This window comes from Erythrolamprus reginae, chromosome 3 (assembly GCF_031021105.1).
Source record: "Erythrolamprus reginae isolate rEryReg1 chromosome 3, rEryReg1.hap1, whole genome shotgun sequence".
NCBI classification, from domain to species: Eukaryota; Metazoa; Chordata; class Lepidosauria; order Squamata; family Dipsadidae; genus Erythrolamprus; species Erythrolamprus reginae.
In genome coordinates, this window is record NC_091952.1 from 54,660,884 (window position 1) to 54,681,973 (window position 21,090).

At 40.9% G+C, this 21,090-nt stretch overlaps 1 protein-coding gene across 2 annotated transcripts in view; it reads left to right on the forward strand.

The window, feature by feature from the left end:
- The window catches only part of LOC139165664 (myoD family inhibitor-like), a 69,046-nt gene extending 49,108 nt beyond the window's left edge, over positions 1-19,938 (forward strand). For both annotated transcript variants that reach the window (XM_070748881.1, XM_070748880.1), the window contains exons 4-5: positions 13,004-13,279; positions 18,439-19,938. In XM_070748881.1, the coding sequence (XP_070604982.1) occupies positions 13,004-13,279; positions 18,439-18,695 (533 nt within the window). In that variant the 3' untranslated portion in view covers positions 18,696-19,938. The remainder of the gene's footprint in view (positions 1-13,003; positions 13,280-18,438) is intronic.
- The last annotated feature ends 1,152 nt before the right edge of the window (positions 19,939-21,090 follow it).

Below are 21,090 nucleotides of genomic sequence, written 5' to 3' on the forward strand. Positions count from 1 at the left end.
AAGTGTTGTATCACATGATTCTTGACAAATGTATATTTTATTTTATGTACGTTGAGAGCATATGCACCAAGACAAATTCCTTGTGTGTCCAATCACACTTGGCCAATAAAAATTCTATTCTATTCTATTCTATTCTATTTAAATATCTCTGATTGACTGAAAGATTTATTTCCTTTTTACATTTCAGTGGTGATAACAAACTGGGCAGGCAACTGAATCAATATTTTTTTATTTATTTAAATATTTTTATTTACTAGTATTTATTTCTTAATATTTACAAAAAGAAATAGAAGAATATCATACAACTTAGGAAATAAGGTCAATAATTCAAAAGCAGGATTGGTTATGAAAGTTAGTTTTTCAATTTCTTCAAAAGCTTGTGACTAAAAACTTATGTGTATTTGGTGCATCCAATAAAGATGATAATGTAAACATTTATATTTACAGTCTCCCAAACATATTTGAAAAATCATTACAATGTCTACTTTTTGCAGATGGTAATTTTATTTATGAATTATGCTGGTGTTTAATTTTTGGTACCATGCTATAGAACAGGGATGTCAAACTCAATTTCATTAAGGGCCATATCAGGATTGTGTTTGACCTTGGGGGGGCAGGGGGCATGGCCCACTTGACATCATTCGTGTTGGGTGCCTGTGGTGGCCCAAGGGCTCTGCCACCAAAAATGGGCTCAGTTTTTGGCTGTGACAGTTTCCTTCAACCCTCTGCCAGTGAAAATAGCCCATGCCCCTCCCAAGCTACATTTTGCTGGCAGAGGTACTGTGGGCCGGTCTTTTGCTGATTCCAGGGCAGCCATGCATCTAAACACCCCATGGGCCAGTTATGGCCCCCAGACCTTGAGTTTGACACCCCTGCTATAGAACATTTGAATGCAGTTCTATGCTATAAATAGTTCCAATGAACATAGGGTTCATATCATAAACAATCCTCCTTGAACTTCTTAACCATTTCAAAAGAACCTGTTGCTGTTAACCTTAACAAATTCTATACTCTGTACTGTTAATAAACAGGCTTGCTTCGGATATGTTGTATTAATAGGTATGTTTAATTATTAAAACTGAATTTTGACTCTCAACATGTAACAAAAGTGGAAGGATGAGGTAGAAGCAAGTAGAATCATTGAGTTGAACTTGCTTGGGCTTGAAAGCTTGTTTTGGCTTGACATAAGGACAAAGTTGGTTTGTTCTCAGATGGGAGACTAACAGTAATGTTAGATTACCATATTTTTTTGGTGTATAAGATGCACCGTTTCCCCCCTTAAAAAGGCTGAAAATTTGGGTGCATCTTATTCTCCGAATGTAGCTTTTACCAAGCATTTTTTAGCCCTAACGAGATGTTAAGGCGATTTTCAGTCCTTTGCTAGCTAAGCAATCCTCTCTTTGCCTGCTTCTTTCATTGCTGCTTCTTCCAACAATCAGCTGAGCCTTTTTTCAGCCCTAACAAGGTTCTAACAGTGAAACAATATTTCCTTTCACGCTTTGCTAGCAAGCCATCTTTCACCTTTTTTTCAGCCCTAATGAGGTACTGTACTAACAAGTGAAGTGATCTTCTATGCTTTGCTAGTGAAGCAATGGTCCCTTTCCCTGATTTTCTCATTGTTTCTCTCTGAAGAGAAAGAAAAGTTTTAGAAATTGTTTCTTAATCTCCAACCAGGGGATTAAAAGCAAGCACATGGGCTCAAAACCAACAAACTAATGTGCTGAAGATGACAAGACTAAAGACTACTAGATGTATGCCTGGTAGGCAGATTATTTTTTCCCTATTTTTCTTCCCCCAAACTAAGGTGCATCTTATACGATAGCTGTCAGGACTGTAGGATAAATTGGGAAATAAAAAAGCAAACTAGAATCAAACAATGGTAATCTTTTCTTTCACTTTTACTAAGAAAATTGCCTGCTAGTGTACATGTAGCTGCCGGTTGAGCTCAGCTGAAGGGCAGTGCTCAGATTGAGTTGAATTCTAAAATCATAGAATCTCTGCAACTGAATATAGGAGCCAATTCTCTTTACTTGGTTGCTAGTATAATTTAGGAAGGAAACAACTTTTATACAATGTAGCCCAACTTACATTATAACAGTAGTTGAAGCCAAGTCAAAGGAAGGCCATATTGCTATTCTAAATATGAGAGTATGGCATTTTTATCAGTGCCTGAGCCTTTGAGTTAAAACTTTTTGCTACAAAATCTATTTTTTCCCAAATTAAAAAAAATCATATTTATTACATTTCCCATCTGTAAATGTGCCATACAAATTTCCTTAGGTATTTTTTTTTTCAGACAATTTTTTTCCTATTAGTTTGAGTGAACTCTCACTCTTTTTTATAGCTAGTTTGTGAGAAGCTCTCTGTTGACCACATAAATCTGAATCAAAGAGAACTTTAGAAATAATTTACATTGCTAATGGAGCACAAGGTGTTGGTCTGGTTTGAAAAGGGAGACTGTTGGAAGGCCAAGAAAAATTGTAATAATGTACTGGGAACAACATTCTTTATCATCAGCAAAATTCCCACCTATAATTATCTTATTAGGGGAGTACCCACTCTATAATTTTATCCCTAAAGTAATGATGATTATAATGGTTCATCTATGTCACTGCAGTTAGGGTCATGTCAGTGAATCCATATGCTCTTGGGCTCCATTGAACTCAGCCAGCAAAAGTCATTCTTAAACTTAGAGCTGAAGGTTTTTCCTCTCAGAAAGCATTTACATACAAAGACAGAACTTGCTCTTCTTATTCTGCAGATATAGTTATAGATACAGTTGGCAACCATTATTAGTAACAAACTTTCATGAAAAATAGCCATTAACATGCTAATGCAGCCTTTCCAAAGTCTCAAAAAGGCAGAAAGGAAACTACAGTGCAGACTGTTTTCAGAATGCTGATGTTTGCATACCTGGGTCATGGATGGGTCAAAAAACAAATTGCATTTAAGGAACAATTTCTTTTTAAAAGAAAAAAAAGGGGGGCACTGTATCCTAACAAGTAGCCTAAGAAATGTAAACTTGATTCAATTTTAGTTATAAAATTGTACAGTTGTACAGTGGTACCTTTATTTAAGAACGCCGCTACCTAAGAACTTTTCTCAGTAAGAACCAGGTGTTCAAGATTTTTTTGCCTCTACTTAAGAACCTGAGCCTGGAAAAATTTCCCAGGAAATTTGAGAGCGGCACGAAGGCCTGGCCAGTTTCCTGCCATTCACCCTTTAATCCCGGCCATCACAGGCTTTTCTGGGCTGCCAGAGGAGCCTTTCGGTGGCGCTTAAGGAGGCTTTGGCAGCCCAGAACAAACAGAGCATTTTATTTATTTAATTTATTTATTTATTGGATTTGTATGCTGCCCCTCTCCGCAGACTCAGGGCGGAATAAACCACTTCGCTGTGGTGATTCCTTCGTGCTGCTTCCCCTACAGCTGGCGCGAGGTTGCCTCCCGGAGCATCTGGGTGTGGAAAGGCAAAAGAGGGCGCTTTGCCCCGGCCAGATCAACTCCGCTTCAACCAAACCGAGGAGTCACCACAGTGAAGGAAAGGCGCTGGCTACAAAGCTGACCAGAGAGAGGAGAGGGGAGCCCTTCAGCATGGGAAGGAAGAGGTAGTAGGTAGCAGCAGCAGCCACCTTTTGGTCAAAGGAGCAGGAGGTTCCCTCCTCTCACCCGCCTGGGTTTCTCTCTCTGGCACAGTGTATGGGAGGCAACCTCGTACCGTGTGTATGAGAGGGAGAGGTGCGTGCTCCTCCTCCCCACCTCAGAGTCCCTCTTTTTTTTTTAGACTTAAAGTTTTAGATTTTTTGATTCCCCTCCCCTCACCTTCTTCTTCCTTCGGCAGTGACTGTCCTCCTTCTCTTCTTCCTCCTCCTCCTCCTCCCACCCAAAATTCTGAGCTTTTATTTCTTTCCTAATGGGTTTGCGCACATTATTTGCTTTTCCATTGATTCCTATGGGAAAAATTGCTTCTGCTTAAGAACGTTTCTACTTAAGAACCTGGTCACGGAACGAATTAAGTTCTTAAGTAGAGGATATAGGTGATATTTGTAGTAATATGCAGCAGTACCAGGGGTGGATTCTAACTTACCTCGCTTCCGGTTCACTTTCTCGCGGGCCATGTGGCTGCACTTAATGGGTGTGCACATGTGCAGTGTCAAAAAGTCAATTTTTTAAAAGCCAAAAACAAGGTGGTGGTGGAAGCGCAGTGCCGCGGAAACTCTACTTTTGCACACGTACAAAAAAATTTTCCCATAGGAATCAATAAAAAAATTCCCAATTTTTTTTAAATTGAAAAAAACACACCAGATTGCAGTGCCCATGGACCGGTTCTGACTGATCCAGTTCCATGCCATCATCTTGACATCATTAGCAGGTCACTACTGGTTCGAGTAAACCAGCCTGAACCTACCTCTGAGCAGTACATACAGTACCTCCTCTTAGTTCTTAGCCTCATAGTTATGAATCAAACAGGACAGTTGTGGCTAAGTGGTTAAGGGCAATATAAAATGCAACCAAACCTTGGTTTGGAATGCTTTGAGATCATCAACTGAAACATTTGTTATTTATTATTTATTAATTTGACTTCTATGCCACCCAATCCCAGTGGGAGTCAGTGTTCTCCAACCCCCAAATCATAGACAGCACCGGGCCACGGCATACCAAAAACCGGTCCATGCAAACAAGTGAAGCCCCATCCATGGGAGGCAGGCAGCATACAAAACCACACCCCCTCTGATTGGCGGAAAAACCTCTATCCTCTGATGCCCAAATGGTTGGGGGCTACTGTTCTAGAAGTCTTTAAAATAAAGCTTTAAAATAGTTAAAGATGGATATTTCATAATCATGAAAAATACTCATTGGTCAGTAATTGTTTCTATCTATTCTCCAGGAAAATAATCCAAATTATTATTCCGTTACATTCTTTAGGAGAAAAAATTGTCACAGAATGCTTTCATGCTTATTTCATGCAACCATTATTGATCAACTGGCTTGTAGATAAAAAAAATGCTCTTGATGTTTTATCTGTCTAGCTTTGCATTCTCTTATGCATTTGCCGCTGGGTTTGCAATGAAATTCTTCTTATAAATGACTGCACTAGAAGGAGAGTAGTACAGTTTTGTTGCTTTTGCAAGACTGAACATCCGATTTTATTGATCAAAGCAAAATCAAAGCAACAAATTATTTTCTGTATTCCCCTAAGGATGTATATTTAAGTGGAAGCCACAAGATTTGATTTGATTTGATTTGATTTGTATGCCGCCCCTTTCCGCAGACTCGGGGCGGCTAACAACAGTAAAAAGACAATATAAACAAATCTAATATTAAAAGTAATTTTAAAAAACCCAATTTAAGGAGCCAATCATACATACAGACATACCATGCATAAATTTTATAAGCCTAGGGGGAAGGGAATATCTCAATTGCCCCATGCCTGACGACAAAGGTGGGTTTTAAGAAACTTAGGAAAGGCAAGGAGGGTGGGGGCAACTCTGATATCTGAGTGGAGTTGGTTCCAGAGGGTCGGGGCCGCCACAGAGAAGGCTCTTCCCCTGGGTCCCGCCAAATGACATTGTTTAGTCGACGGGACCCGGAGAAGGCCAACTCTGTGGGACCTAACTGGTCGCTGGGATTCGTGCAGCAGAAGATGTTGAAAGAAAATGCAGGACATCCTGCATAAGCCACGCTCACAGTGTGGTATTAGAAATTTTGGTAGCCCTTCACTGCCCGTAACTAAAGAAACTGGGACTATACAGGCAGGCATCTACTATGCACTTCCTGGCTCCTCAGTATCTTGACACAAGGAGCATCTTGTGCTTGAAGGCCATGCATGGTGCTGTCAGCATGACTCAGTGTGGCCTTTTTCATCTGAGAAGTTCAGGAGCCCTGTCCAGCTGACACCCCAGAAAGAATATAGCTTCTGTTTCTTGAATTGGCTCATGGTGCCTTTAGCTTTCAGCACTTTCTGCTAATGCACTGCTGCTTTACAAAATCACAGAGAGGAAATTTTTAATCTCCCCCTCACAAAAAAAATTGCAAGATTTAATAGAGGGGATGGTTCATTGCTTTTAAAACAATCCTACCTTTTGTCTGATTGTGTTGTTTGTTTGTTTGTTTGTTTGTTTGTTTGCTTGCTTGCTTGCTTGCTTGCTTGCTTGCTTGCTTGTCTGTCTCTATGTCTCTCTGTCCATCCAGTTATTTATTTATTTACATCTATCTATCTATCTATCTATCTATCTATCTATCTATCTATCTATCTTCTATCTATCAACTCCCCCCACCCTCCTCGCCTTTCGTAAGCTCCTTAAAACCCACCTCTGCCATCAGGCATGGGGGAACTGAGATATTCTTTCCCCCTAGGCCTTTACAATTTATGCATGGTATGTTTGTATGTATGTTTGGTTTTACAATAAGGGTTTTTTAGTTTTTTTAGTATTGGGTTGTTACATGCTGTTTTTTATTACTGTTGTTAGCCGCCCCAAGTCTATGGAGAGGGGCGGCATACAAACAAACAAACAAACAAACAAACAAGCAAACAAATCTATCTATCTATCTATCTATCTATCTATCTATCTATCTATCTATCTTCTATCTATCATCTACCTACCTACCTATCTATCAATCATCTATCTATCTATCTATCTATCTATCTATCTATCTATCTGTTTGAATCCAGGAAATAATGAGGTGAGGCGAGTGTCATTTAACTTGAAGCCTTTAATGAAGGCTCGAACAAAGAACAGTACAACAGAAACCCAAATGGAGTCGCTCAGAACAGAATCACATTAGCTGAGCCTCACAGTGCAATTTATATGCAGCTGTCAAAGCAGTAGCCAATGAGAACCCAAGAATTTCCCGCTCAGCCACTGAGTTGGTTCTAACCAATCAGTGGCTGTAGCGGCAGTTAGCAAACGTCCTGAAGGGATATAACCTTTATCAATAGCAATAACATTTAGACTTAAATACCACTTCGTAATGCTTTTACAGCCCTCTCTAAGCGGTTTACAGAATCAGCATATTATCCCCAACAATCTGGCTCCTCATTTTACCCACCTCAGAAGGATGGAAGGCTGAGCCGGTGGTGAGATTTCAATCATATTTATATCGCCACCCATCTTACATGAAAGTGACAATTAAAAAATTATTAAAAAGGGGAGAAGAAGATATTAATCACAGTAAAGAGGCCGTATCAGTATCACTGCGTTCAGTTCTGGAGATCTCATCTACAAAAAGATATTGATAAAATTGAACGGGGGGACATGATCGAAACATTTAAATATGTTAAAGGGTTAAATAAGGTTCAGGAGAAAAGTGTTTTTAATAGGAAAGTGAACACAAAAACAAGGGGACACAATCTGAGGTTAGTTGGGGGAAAGATCAAAAGCAACATAAGAAAATATTATTTTACTGAAAGAGTAGTAGATGCTTCCAGCAGACGTGGTTGGTAAATCCACAGTAACTGAAATTAAACATGCCTGGGATAAACATATATCCATCCTAAGATAAAATACAAGAAATAGAATAAGGGCAGATTAGATGGACCATGAGGTCTTTTTCTGCTGTCAGTCTTCTATGTTTCTATCACAAAATCTCTCCAGTCCCCTGGCACCCTCAGGCCTGATAATATAGCCATATCTTGGGGGACTTTCAGAATATTGAGATGGAGATAATCTCACATGCATACACATACAATTCACATGTATTTATAGTTCATAACTTGTTTAAATTTTGCTTTGTTTCCTTCTAGTATCTTTCCTGGCCAAGATAATTTAAAATTTTCCATGGATCTGCCCATTGTCCGTTAAATCAACACATTTTATATACTCAAGGATCATTCTGTACTCTTCTAATTACAGAGTGCTTAATTATAGTTTTCAGAAAGTTAAACATTTGACTAATACTGGACAAGTTGGGATGGATTCTTTAAAAGTGTACAAAATGCTCCTTTACTTTTTCCCAATTATTTTGAGTAGCACTTTTTAAAAAGCTCACCATGTTCTGAATTCACATACTGTATTGTACTAAAGTGAGAATGTATTTTTGGCAGACTTTGGTTTAGTGCTTTATGTGAATCCAGCCAATTATGACTGATAACACTTGGTAAAAGTCCATGATGTAAATGTGTGAACCTGGCCATTTTCTGTATATCCTATTCATTCCAGACATAACATAGACTATACAAAATCTATGCACCAAAATTAGAACCTCACATGCATGAACTATTACATGAAACCCATAGAAGTATGTCTGATTTGAAAATACATGGCAGAATTGAAACATGGATTTCAAAATATCATGCCCTAAAAGAGTTTAGTTAAAGCACCACCATTATTTTTCAGTCTTTAAATTAGAATTTTTCTGAATTTATGCTTAAAGGAGTTTTGAGCATTCACAGCCAAACCACAATCAGTTAACATGTTGCCTCGAAAAGAGTGGTTACCATTAAGATCTGGTTACATCTTGCTCCTCAAGGAGCTGGTGTATATAGTTTCAAATCTGGCCTGCTGGTGATGTGGCAAATTACTGTATTTTTCAGTGCATAAGACACACTTCCCCCCACCAAAGTGGGTGGAAATGTCTGTGCATCTTATATCGCGAATGTTGCCATAGCCCTGCCCATCCCAAGTCTTCAGAGAGGGACGGCATACAAATCTAATAAATTATTATTATTATTATTATTATTATTATTATTATTATTATCCTCTGACCCCCACCCTTCAGTGTCTGCTTTCCAGCAATTTGCCTCCTTGCAACAAACAGCAGCAAACAGACTAGTCAGCTTCAGCATAGATTTAGCATGATTGACAGTTGGATCTGCTCACGGAATACCACCTATCAACTGTTCCAGGCAGTGGTGATCACCGCCCATTGCAAACACTGTCTATCCCTGCAACCTGAAATGGGCTGAAAATGGGATACACAGAAGCCAAAAACGGGAGACACGGAGACCAGAAATGGGGCACTTGGTCAATAGGAAGCAGCAGTGATGGGTGATGGTAATCCCCCCCAGCCTGGAACAGCTGATAGGTGGTATTCCAGGAGGCAGATCCAACCACCAAACAGCTGCTCATGCTAAATCAGGTTGCGCTGAAGCTGACCAGGCTGTTTGCTGCAAGAAGGCAAATTGCTGGGAGGCAAAGGCAGAGGCAGATTCTTCCACCCCCTTTGTATTCCTCCCCAAAAGCTAGATGTGTCTTACAGTCCGTAGCATCTTATAGTCCAAAAAATATGGTAAATCGTGTATACATATGATCTCTTAGGCATAAATTCTTAGCAAGGATCATTGAATAAAATGCAGCCACACAGTTACAGTTAGACAAGAGTTTTATTGTCACATGGTTTATAGTGGAAAATAGCTGGATAACAAATCAGCCAGCACTGGGTTAGGCTTAGGTTAGGGTTAGTGCTCAAAGAAGATAATAAAGCTGCTTAACACAGAAAAGGTCACTGCCCCAAGGCATCACATACAGCCAAGGAGTTCTGTCTTATACCACTACCACCAAGGAATACTTAAAATCAGGATAACGTTTGTATTTTTTTTCAAGCAGTTTTTCCCAGATAACTCAATTTCCTTAAGGGGTTTCTATTTGTTTGTTTTGGATTTGTGCTGTGATCTTGAGTACAGTTACTAATATATACATGCAATTAAAGGTTTATGGAAATACTTCCAAATATGTATTTCCTTTTTAATTTTTTTTAAAAAACTGACACAAAATGAGTATTTAAATTACCCTTTTCATGGAAAACATGTTGCATTACATAGATTCAATTTTGGCATGTGCAACTTTCTGAGTTTTAAAACTCATAAATCATTCTTACGAACTCTGAATATGATTGTTCATTACTATTTATTATTAGCTTAATATACTTCTATTCCATCTTTCTGCCTGATAGCAGGCCCCAATGAGACTGAAGGTTAGGGAGAATGAATGCTTTAATGCTCTTTAAAAACTCTACTGATTTACAGATGTTCACTTTCTAGGTCTTAGGAATTGTTGAAATGCAGAAAAATATCATATCATTCCTTAATCTACATGTTTAGTTTAGCTTTATTTTTTGGTCATATATAGTCTGACTGGATGGTGGGGAATGGAAGAATTTATCATTTTTGCAGACCGCTAGTCATTTGTATTCTTTTAGAGAGTTTAGAGAGTTGTTGAGGCCACCTGGGTTGTTGTGTCGTCAGTGTCACCTGAGTATTGCAAATAGGTGTGGAGCCGTCTTGGAACTGTTGAGAGAACTGGACTGTGGACTGGAGATAGGTGATGTCGTATCTCTCCCCCTCTGTTGAGAGAAGGACATTCAGTTTTGACACAGATGGCCTCTTTGACCCCTCTTTCAAACCAGCGGTCCTCTTCATCCAGAATGTGGACTTTGCTGTCTTCAAAAGAATGATCTATGTTTGTCTTTTAAATGCCGATGGGCTGCTGAATCTAGTCCTGATGGGTTTTTTCTCCTATGTTGTACCATGTGTTTAGGAAGTGGTGTTTTTGTTTCCCCAATGTACTGATCTGCTCATGGCTCACTATAGTACATTGTGCTACATATACCATGTTGCTCAGTTTGGGTGTTTTAGCTTTAGGGTGAACAAGCTTCTTCAGTTTAAAGTGTGCATGTATGTTGTGTTGACTGAAGATCCTCCTGAGCTTTTCTGATATTCCTGCAACATATGGAATGACAATATTGATTGTTTTATTGTTCTCTGCGTTGTCTGTTATGGAGGAGCTCCTGTTGGGTCTTTTTTGAGATTTGATGAAGACCCACTTGGGACATTCACTATTTTGAAAGACCGTACTATTTTAACTTTTGGAAAAAAATATTTCCAGACAGTAAATTTCTATGCATATGTAGCATATGGATTATATAGTATATGTCCTGGGTTTGAAGAGCTTTGTAGCTGTGTTAAAGGTCAAAAATGATTATTGTTATGGGAAGAGGAACCATCTCATCCTTAGCTACTTTCTTCTTCTTCTTCTTCTTCTTCTTCTTCTTCTTCTTCTTCTTCTTCTTCTTCTTCTTCCTCCTCCTCTTCTTCCTCTTCTTCCTCTTCCTCTTCTTCTCTTCTTCTGTACTGCTCCTCATAGGAACAGCTGCTGTCCTCCCTTACAACATAATTATCTTTGATTACTACATCATGTTTGTTTGCATCTATCATGAGAGAAATTTATCTATGCTAAACTTGTGACCAACCTTTGTTGCTCACAATTGAAGCTACTTCTCTGAGAGCTGACTCATGATGGAACAAATCATTGCTAATCCCTTAGTTGCCCTGAAACAGAAGCAATACAGTAATATGAAGAGACTTTTAATCATTGTTATAAAGAAGCTTTACTTCAGTTATGAGTTAAAATTTAAAAAAGATCTTAGTCACAGGAAAGGACATTGCTGGAAACCATTTTTTGTTACATGCCTAGTTAATAGGTTTAATTACAGTAAGGACTGTAGAGGGAAAGCAGACTTTAAAAATAGAGTTATTTTTCAGAATGCTTTCTGAGACATTAAAGCCAATAAAATGATTGCTCCAGGAGCAAGTTAGGCATAGGAGAAACAATAAGAAGAAATAGATATAATTCCAAGAAATTGAAATAATTCTAAGAAATCTATTCTTTTTTGCTCCATTAATAAAATACTATTATAAAAATGATAGCACAGGATCTTAATTCAAGATAAAATAATGCTCATGTCCCAAATGTGCTTTTGTCAAGAGGCAACTGGACTTTCTGGTTTTTATGGTTTAAACCCTGCTCCAGAAAATCCAGTTGCCTCTTGAAAAAGCACCTTTGGGACAACCATGACCTGGATGACTGAGAATCCCCAAAGATTCTGCCACTCCCAACTTAATCTTGTGGAAGCTACAGTTACAATTTTATGCTGTTCTATACAGTGATACCTTGTCTTACAAACTTAATTGGTTCCGGGCATAGTTCCCTCTAAGCTGAGCAGTGAGCAATCGCTCACTTAAAAATCATCATCAACTCAGAGTTTTCCAAACCTGCCCAGAAGCCGAGAGGAAAATTTTATTATTATTTCTGTGCCGCCCAGTCCCAAAGGGACTGCCGCTCAGACACTATACTTTTCCGCCCACCCCCAAAAAAATTTAGGGAGAACACTGGTTCCGGGACGAGGTTCTTAAGGTGAAAAGTTTGTAAGACGAAACAATGTACCCCATAGGAATCAATGGAAAAGCGATTAATGCATGCAAGCCCAAAATTCACCCCTTTTGCCAGCTGAAGCGCCCGTTTTTGTACTGCTGGGATTCCCCTGAGCTCCCGTCCATGGGAAACCCCACCTCCGGACTTCTGTGTTTTTGCAATGCTGGGATTCCCCTGCAGCATCACAAAAACACAGAAGTCCAGAGGTGGGGTTTCCCATGGAGGGGAGCCTCAGGGGAATCCCAGCAGCGCAAAAATGGGCGCTTCACTGGCAACAGAAGTCCGGAGGCGGGGCATCCCAGCGGCAGCGGTGGGTTTGTAAGGTGAAAATAGTTTGTAAGAAGAGGCAAAAAAAATCTTAAACCCCGGGTTTGTATCTTAAAAAGTTTGTATGACGAGGCGTTTGTAAGATGAGGTATCACTGTATCTGTTTTTATCCAGGTACATTTCAAAAGATTATTCCTGGTTTAAAAAATTAGCCATAGGGTTAAAAAAATTAGCCACAGATTCATCTGATTACTCTGCTTCTACCCAATTCTGCAGTGATATAGATATTACATAAAGTCTTGTTAGAATTTTTTTCACTTTTTTAAAATGTATGCATCAATTGATGAGTTAACTTAAAATTCTGTATAAAATAGTGCTAATAACTGAAAAAGAAGAAAAATACATCCAGGAAATTGAAAGAAATCCAGATAGTGAGCATTTCGTTGATACTGAATTAAAAAAAGATGATTTGCTGTTTAAAGTTTATTTCCTTTTCACACAGTGTATGTTATCAAGTTAAGATGTACACAAAGCTTAGTACAATTAGAATTTTTTTAAAGAAAAAAATTGTCTTTCCTCTTCCAACAGGTCAGCCTCAAAGCCGAGTCACTGTCCAGATTCCTTCAGACTTGACTTGTGTCCCATTGCTACAAAATGGTGCTGGATATATATCAGATGACCTCAAGAATTCGAAGGGAGAGACTGGCAATGGGATCTTATGTTCCGAACTTCGATCATTGTCAAGTGCCCAGAAGCCTCATCGGAAATTACAGTCTCATCATTCCATCAACAGCCACATCAGCAAAAAAAGCAAGGGCAGCTCCAAATCAGTATCTTCTCAGATCCCTAATGAAGCACAGGAAGGTAGCTCTCTGCTTGCATGACTATTTTCACCTACTTTTTAAAATAATTTTTTAAATAATTTTTTAAATTAATTTTTAACAAATTTATATTACACACAGCATAAAACAGTGCATAGTGAAATGTGCCCACCACCCAGACACACACACATTCCCCACCACCAAATAGGGGGTGTTTCTTGTATAGTCCACTTTGACCCAAGAGCAATATATCTATTTACATATTATAGAGTGATTCCAATTTATTTCTTGTAGCTTGGTCTCAGATTCTGCTTGTCATATATCGTCTTACCTTGTCCCACCATCCCATCAGTTGTCCCAACTCAGTTTCATTATCCGAATTTATCCTTTTATCCATAATTTCAAATTGAATATGTTTATGTTTATCCACCATGTACCTATACCAATTTTGCATTGTCCATTTTGTCGCATCCTTCCAACCCAAAACTATTACTGCCTGAGCGCTACTATTTTCACCTACTTGGAGTCCTCCAGGCTTAAAGGTGCCAAGGTTGGAGACCCCCTGCTCTAAATGAGAGAGAAAAACCATGTTCCTACTTGGTCCTTTCATAGTGACACAATCCAAGAACAGCCTCCAGAACTGTGAAATTGGTTAGACTTTGATTCCCCTTGAGCAGTTTTTTGTAACTTTAGTAACTTTGATATGTAAGGACCAGGCGGGGGTTGCTGTTACCACCACTACCAGTGCGCTGCGCACATGGTTTCACATCTCCAGTATGCACATGCATGCGCCCGAATGAGATTTTGTTTCTGCACATGCGCAGGAAGCAAACTCTCACAAGGGGACATGCATGTGAGATGTTGTTGGAGCCGTTTTGCTTCCGCACATGCGCAGAAGCAAAAAACCACCAAAATCTCCCATGCATGCAAGTCCCCTTGCAAGATTTTGCTTCCTGAGCATGCGCAGAAACAAAATCTCATTCAGATGTGCTTGTGCGCATGCCAGGGACACAAACCTGTATGCACAGCTCAATTTTCTTTACCAGTACGGCATCCTTATCTCTACCGGTAGCAATCCGCTACAGGTATGGACTTCCCCTAATCAGCCATGTTCAGTGGAAAGATTCTGGGAGTTGACGTCCATACATCTTAAATAGATTGGGGAATATATCTGATTTAGATTGCAAAGATTCAAAACAAGAGGAATAGAGACAGAAGAGATATAATGAAGGTATATAGCATAGTTCAATGCCTGGGGACAGCAAAAATGGCTGCCCCCCCCCCCCCCGGCCCTCTGGCGGCCATTTTCCAAACTCTGGTGCACCTAGTAGTCCCTTTTTTCACCCTCTCCAGGCTCCAGAGGCTCCTCTAGAGCCTGGGGAGAGCAAAATGCCCTCTCCCCAGAGACTCTGCAGAAGCAAATATTGCCCTCCCAGAGCCTCCTGGTGAGCCAAAAAGCAGCTGGCTGGCACATACATGCACATTGGAATTGAGCTAGGGTAACGGCTCACGTGCCAGCAGATATGGCTCTGTGTGCCACCTGTGGCACCCATACCATAGGTTCGCCATCACTGGTATATAGGATGAGAAAGAGAAAAGCATAGTTCTCATCCAACCTCAGAGATTGAAGAGCTTGTTCATTTACTTTAGTTTTGAAATTCCCTCCCCTTTCAGAACTTAGTTAATTAAGATAGGATATCAGCTCTAAGTCTTCAACCGGTTCTTCACCTTGGGAGGTTTATTAAGAAATGGGCTTGCTTTTTAAAACATGAGTCATCGATCCCACAACATTGGTATACAGTGATCCCCCGGGTATTGCGATCCCGATCATTGCGAAACGGCTATATGGCGATTTTTGAACCCGGAAGTAAAAACACCATCTGCACATGCGTGCCCTTTTTTTCTATGGGCACGCATGCGTAGATGGCGCCGGGCAGATCAGCTGCTGGGCAGCTTCCCTGGGTCTTCCCCCTCTTGCTTGTGGGAGGGCGAAGCCCCCCCCAGCACCCGCTCGCCCACCGTTCGCCTGGCCACCCACCGTTCGCCGCTCGCCCGCCCTTCGCCCGGCCACCCGCCGTTCGCTTCGCTGCTCGCCCCGGCCACCCGGGTTCGTTTGGCTTCGGGACATGCCGGCAGCGACGTTTTAAAACAGCCGCGCAGCTTCCCAACCAACTGAGTCCCGAAGTTCGCCTTTGACTTCGGGACTCAGTTGGGAAACCGCGCGGCTGTTTTAAAACGTCGCCGCCGGCATGTTCCGAAGCCAAACGAACCCGGGTGGCCGGGGCGAGCAGCGAGCGAACGGCGGGTGGCCGGGCGAAGGGCGGGCGAGCGGCAGGCGCGGCAGCAGCGAGGAGTTTGCGTGGGCAGCGGGGAAATCCCAATCTTCGGCTCCTCGCTGCTGCGGCGGAAGTAAAAACACCATCTGCGCATGCGCAGATGGTGTTTTTACTTCCGCAGCGCTACTTCGCGCAAAACCGATCATTGCGAGGGGTCCTGGAACGGAACCCTCGCAATGATCGGGGGATCACTGTACTTTCCATTCAGATTTATCCACTAACATGGCCAAAGGGCGGTGGAAGAAATCCTGTATCTTTTGGATTAAGGGAATTACTTATATTGCCACTATCCTCGAAAGCATTAACTCAAAACAGGAAAGCACTGGGCAATCGTGCCTTTATTCATTTAGCTTTAATTATTTCTGGGTCCCTGTGTGGGAATAGCATTTTGGGAATCACAATAGAGCAATTTTGTTGTGTATAAGTTTGGGGAAAGTTTTCTGCCTTTGAAACTAGGCAGGTCAGGAGTTTGGATTCCATTGCTCCTTTCTGTGTTTTGTCCACACACTTACATTTTGTTTTTCAATATAAATGCCAAACTCCTGCTTCGCTGTCTATTTTTCCTCACCCTTGCAAATTGCATTCCTGAGTGTATTATGTTTTTTTGGTTTTAACTATCAAGAAGACACTGTAGAAATAGGAGAAGATAGTTTAAAAAAGAATAAGTACTGTAAGCCAATACTCATTTATTTGTGAGACGATTTAGGAGAAATTCCACAACTATTCGCAATTCCGGAATCTTTCCTTTTTTTGCAGTCTTTCTGTCCTATCACAAAATTCCCAAAAGTTAGTTGACTGCTTTCCTGTCATTTTAATGTGGGAAACGCAAGATGTGTTATAACCACTTGCAATCATTCAAACTTGCAACAATGTTGAATAGGGAAGACTTACGACGAGGCCTCAGAGCTCTAGTCATCGTAATATCCCCACAGTCACATGATCATGGTCTGGGGGTTTGGCATGGGCCTCACAATTACAGTATCACAGGGAGCAGGAGCCCAGCAATCACAATGTCCAACATTCCCTATCAGCTTTCCACAAATGAAGTCAGCAGTAAGTCACGGTAGCACAGTCACATGACATCATGCTTTAAGGCTATGTTGCCCAATGACATCAATTCCGGTCCCAACTTCCAAGTCCAAGGACTACCTATATAGCAAAACTGTTATGAAAACCTTAATATAGGCATCATCTCTATTCAAGGGTTCCAAAAACAAACCACCTAAGGGAAGTCCAAGTCCATGTGAGAGTTTTATATTGAATTTCCAGTGTTGTTCTTGCAGGATTCTTCTTGTAGGAGATCAGTGTTATGTGAGCAATATCCTTGAAGACCAAGGCTTATCTGGCACACCCTAGATAGATTTTATAGCCACTTGTCCTTAAAGCTCTCTCAAAATCAAGAAAGAAACAAGTACATTCTGCACAAGGATCTCATCCAATATCACATCATCCAATGTAGTCAGTACTCCCCCAATTTTTTCCCCCAATCTTTTTTAAAACACTGATCTTGGACCTTAATATTGTTTTAAGGTATTTTAAAGATGTACTTTCATTTTTGAATTTACTGGGGGCTAGTGGTTATTCTGCCAGAGAAGCAGTTGTTTCCAAGAAATTGATGGAAAAACCCTTGCTTACCATCTTTTTCAGAATTGTAGGACATCTGGCCCATCATGAAATCATAATAATTAATAATAATAATAATAATTTATTGGATTTGTATGCCGCCCCTCTCCGTAGACTCCGGGCGGCTAACAACAATGATAAAAACAGCATGTGACAATCCAATAATAAAACAACTAAAAACCCTTATTATAAATACCATTGACAATGTGCGGTATGTTTAAAAGGACAGTCCTGCCATGCCCTTCAGGGTTATATAAAATACATCTGTCAGAAGAGCTAATGCTAGGGTCATGGAGAACAGGATTGCCCCCACCCTCCTCGCCTTTCGTAAGCTCCTTAAAAGCCACCTTTGTCGTCAGGCATGGGGGAATTGAGATATTCCCTTCCCCCTAGGCCTATACAATTTATGCATGGTATGCTTGTGTGTATGTTTGGTGTTTTAAATAAGGGTTTTTAAATTATTTTAAATATTAGATTTGTTACATGTTGTTTCATTATTGTTGTTAGCCGCCCCGAGTCTACGGAGAGGGGCGGCATACAAACCAAACCAAACCAAACCAAACCAAACCAAACCAAACCAAATCAAACCAAATCAAATCAAATCAAATCAAATCAAATCAATCAATAAAATGGAGGGGCTTTAGTTCTGCAAAAAATCTAGCAGGGCTACAAATATCCCTCTCGGTGCTATAAATAGTGAGACCAGGAAGGGTTCATCAAAACCCATCCCTACTATCTCTGGAATTTTATTGAGAGCTCCGAAGGCATTATCCTCTAATTTATACTCTCCTGCATTTCTTCCATTCCCCTGTTTACCTTTCAAAGAAAATCTGTAAAGTATAGAAAGACTATCTATCTACACTGTCAATTGATAGTACTATGAGCTGTGCATCTGGAAGTACGCCTATTCTGATCCATGGAAGCAAGAGTTTTATATTATGAGGCCCAGCCACTGCTACCACCTCCATCTGCATTCGCAGGGTTTTCACAAAATCTCCTAAGGCTGGTCCTAAGTTCTTTCACTTGCTGATTGGTTTGTTTCAATATTAGTGCTCTTCTTGGCCTCCTTAGAGCTTCAGAGTGATGCCTTTGCAGCATCCTGCTGTGCTCTGGCTATGCAAAAAGTTGTCCTTCATGTCTTCTTCCTTCCAATGTTGATCCAGCCTTCCTGCCCTGTTTCAGCCTCTTGTGCTTGGCTACATGTGGCCTGCTTTTGATAGTCTTGTCTCTTTTCTGATTCCAGACTGCTGCGTCCACTGTATTCTCTCCTGCCTCTTCTGCGAGTTCCTGACCCTCTGCAACATCATGCTGGACTGCGCCACTTGTGGCTCCTGCAGCTCTGAGGATTCTTGCATCTGTTGCTGCTGCTGTGGCTCTGGGGAATGTGCTGATTGTGACCTGCCCTGTGACATGGATTGTGGCATCATTGATGCCTGCTGCGAATCAGCCGATTGCCTGGAGATCTGCATGGAGTGCTGTGGCCTTTGTTTTTCTTCCTGAAGTCAAATCTTGACCTTTCAACAGGAGCTCCAAGCAGGACCCTTAGGGGAAAACTGTGCTAATTACGTCTCTGTTGTTCTTCTTTAGTTATCAGATGGCTGAGGTTGGAGAAGTTCCAAGTTTGAAACCAGAGACCTGAGTAGAAGAGTTGACAGAGTTAAGTCTATTGGATTCGATTCTGGGCTCAGAAACTGTTTAGAAAATGTGGTTCTTTTTTTCCCCGGACTGCAATGACAAGTTTGAAGAAGTAGCAGGATGGAGTAATTGCCTTTATTCTTTCTCTTTGCCCTCACATCAAAACTTTCCACACGGAGGCTGGGGAATAGCAGTGTTCCTGCTGCCTGAGCCAAATACCAGAGAAGATTAGTTGCACGGCTAGCTATGCCGGTTGGTTGAGATCTGAAGCTATTACACAATGCCAAAGATCATTACAGACATGCCTAGGCTGTGTTTAGTATGACAATATGTTGTTCCACCTACTGGTCCAGCTGCGGGGGTTGTTCTAACTTTGGCAGTTACTGCTGCCTTATCTGATGCTCACTAGTTGGTAATTAGCTTCCTGCTAGGCATCCAAAGTCATGGCAGCTCCCCTAATGTTTTCATGCAGTTGTTCTGGATTTATCCCTGACACACCAGCTAAATTCTTCCAGTGCCATGATACAGGGAACAGCCTCTAATTCATCTATGTTAATGTGGATCTACTTGGTATCCGTCATCAATTAGGAGGAGATCTTTCCTGTGAATTCTTGGACGGGATCCATATCTCATTGCTGCTGCTCCATCCTCCATTTGTCCTTTGATTGGGACACGTCAGTGTCGGCATTGAATCATTCCATAAGACCAGAACATGCCGCTCTTCATGTTCAATGTACAGCATTGAGGGCCTTTTTGCCACCACTGACATCTGTCAGGAAAAAGCTTTTGAACAGATTGGGAGAGATTATTGGTCTAAAAGGAGACAAGGGAAATTGTTGTCCTTTGCTTTTTCCCACAGCAGGAAAACACTAAACCTAACTCAAAGACACCGGATATGAGTCACTTACTATTCAAAAACAAAATCATATCCTTTTCAAAAGAAAATTGACAATATGACATCAAGACATCCAGGATCTTGGGGGGAGTAGATGAGACAATTTGTAGCATGTAAGGGCAGTCGTCTGCCTCTTTGTAGTATGGGAAAAGTTTTATATTTTGTCTGTTGCTGTTACTGTAAATAAAAATATTTTTCACTTTTGACTTAAAATATTTCAGTGTTGTGTATTGGCTTGGGAATTGAAACTACTATATATTCAGGGGTGGGCTGCTGCCCGGACAGGGAGGAACACAGTGGGGTAGCGAAAATGGAGCTCCACCCCAGAGCACCCAATTTGCACAGAAAGAAGTTGAAAGAAAATGCACGCTTCTCCTAAATTCTGCTGTCCCCTGGGATTGCGATGTCGATGATCCATACTTTCTTTTTCTCCACAATCAGGATGTTTGGTGCATTATGCTTCAGAATTCGGTCAGTCTGAAGTTGGAAGTCCCACACACAGTAGTTTTGTTTGCTCATTTTCGACTACTTTTTCGGGCTCATGATCCCACCAGTTCTTTGCCACTGGTAAATGGTAGTTCCGGCATAAGTTCCAGTGGATCATCTGTGCCACAGCATCATGTCTATGCTTGTAGTCAGTCTGTGCAATCTTTCTGCAGCAGCTGAGTATGTGATCGATTGTTTCATCTGTTTCTTTACAGAGTCTGCACTTTGGATCGTCTGTTGATTTTTCAATTCTGGTTTTGATAGCATTTGTTCTAATGGCCTGTTCTTGTGCCGCCAATATTAGTCCTTCTGTCTCCTTTTTGAGTGTTCCACTTGTAAGCCATGACCGGGTCTTTTCTTTATCCACTTTGCCTTCAATCTTCTCCAAGAACTGGCCATGCAATGCTTTGTTCCACCAACTGTCCATATGACATTGAGTTACAGTTTTTCTGTACTGGTCCTTAGTTTGCTTCACCTTAAGAAGCTTCCTAAAAGGTTTGGTAGCCCTTCACGGTATATATTTCAATTTAAATGTTTCTATATATAAATATAATCACTGAAGGGCCACCCGCCATCAGCGCTATTGGTACACTCCTAGGCGTGCGCCCCTGGCATGGGATTCGGCTTCTGCGCATGTGCGTAGAATGAAATCTCACACAAGGACACTCGCTCATGGTAGATTTTGGCAATTTTCACTAATTTCTCTGCTTCCGCACACGTGCCGGGGGGGGGGCATTGAGTATGCACAGCGGTGTACTCATCACCATTTTTACCAAGTGTTGATCCCAGTTGTACTGGCTGTGGCCCATTACTGAATATAATGCCACAATACAAAATATATCTACAGAATGCCTCTTCTTGAAATTTCGAATGTACAAA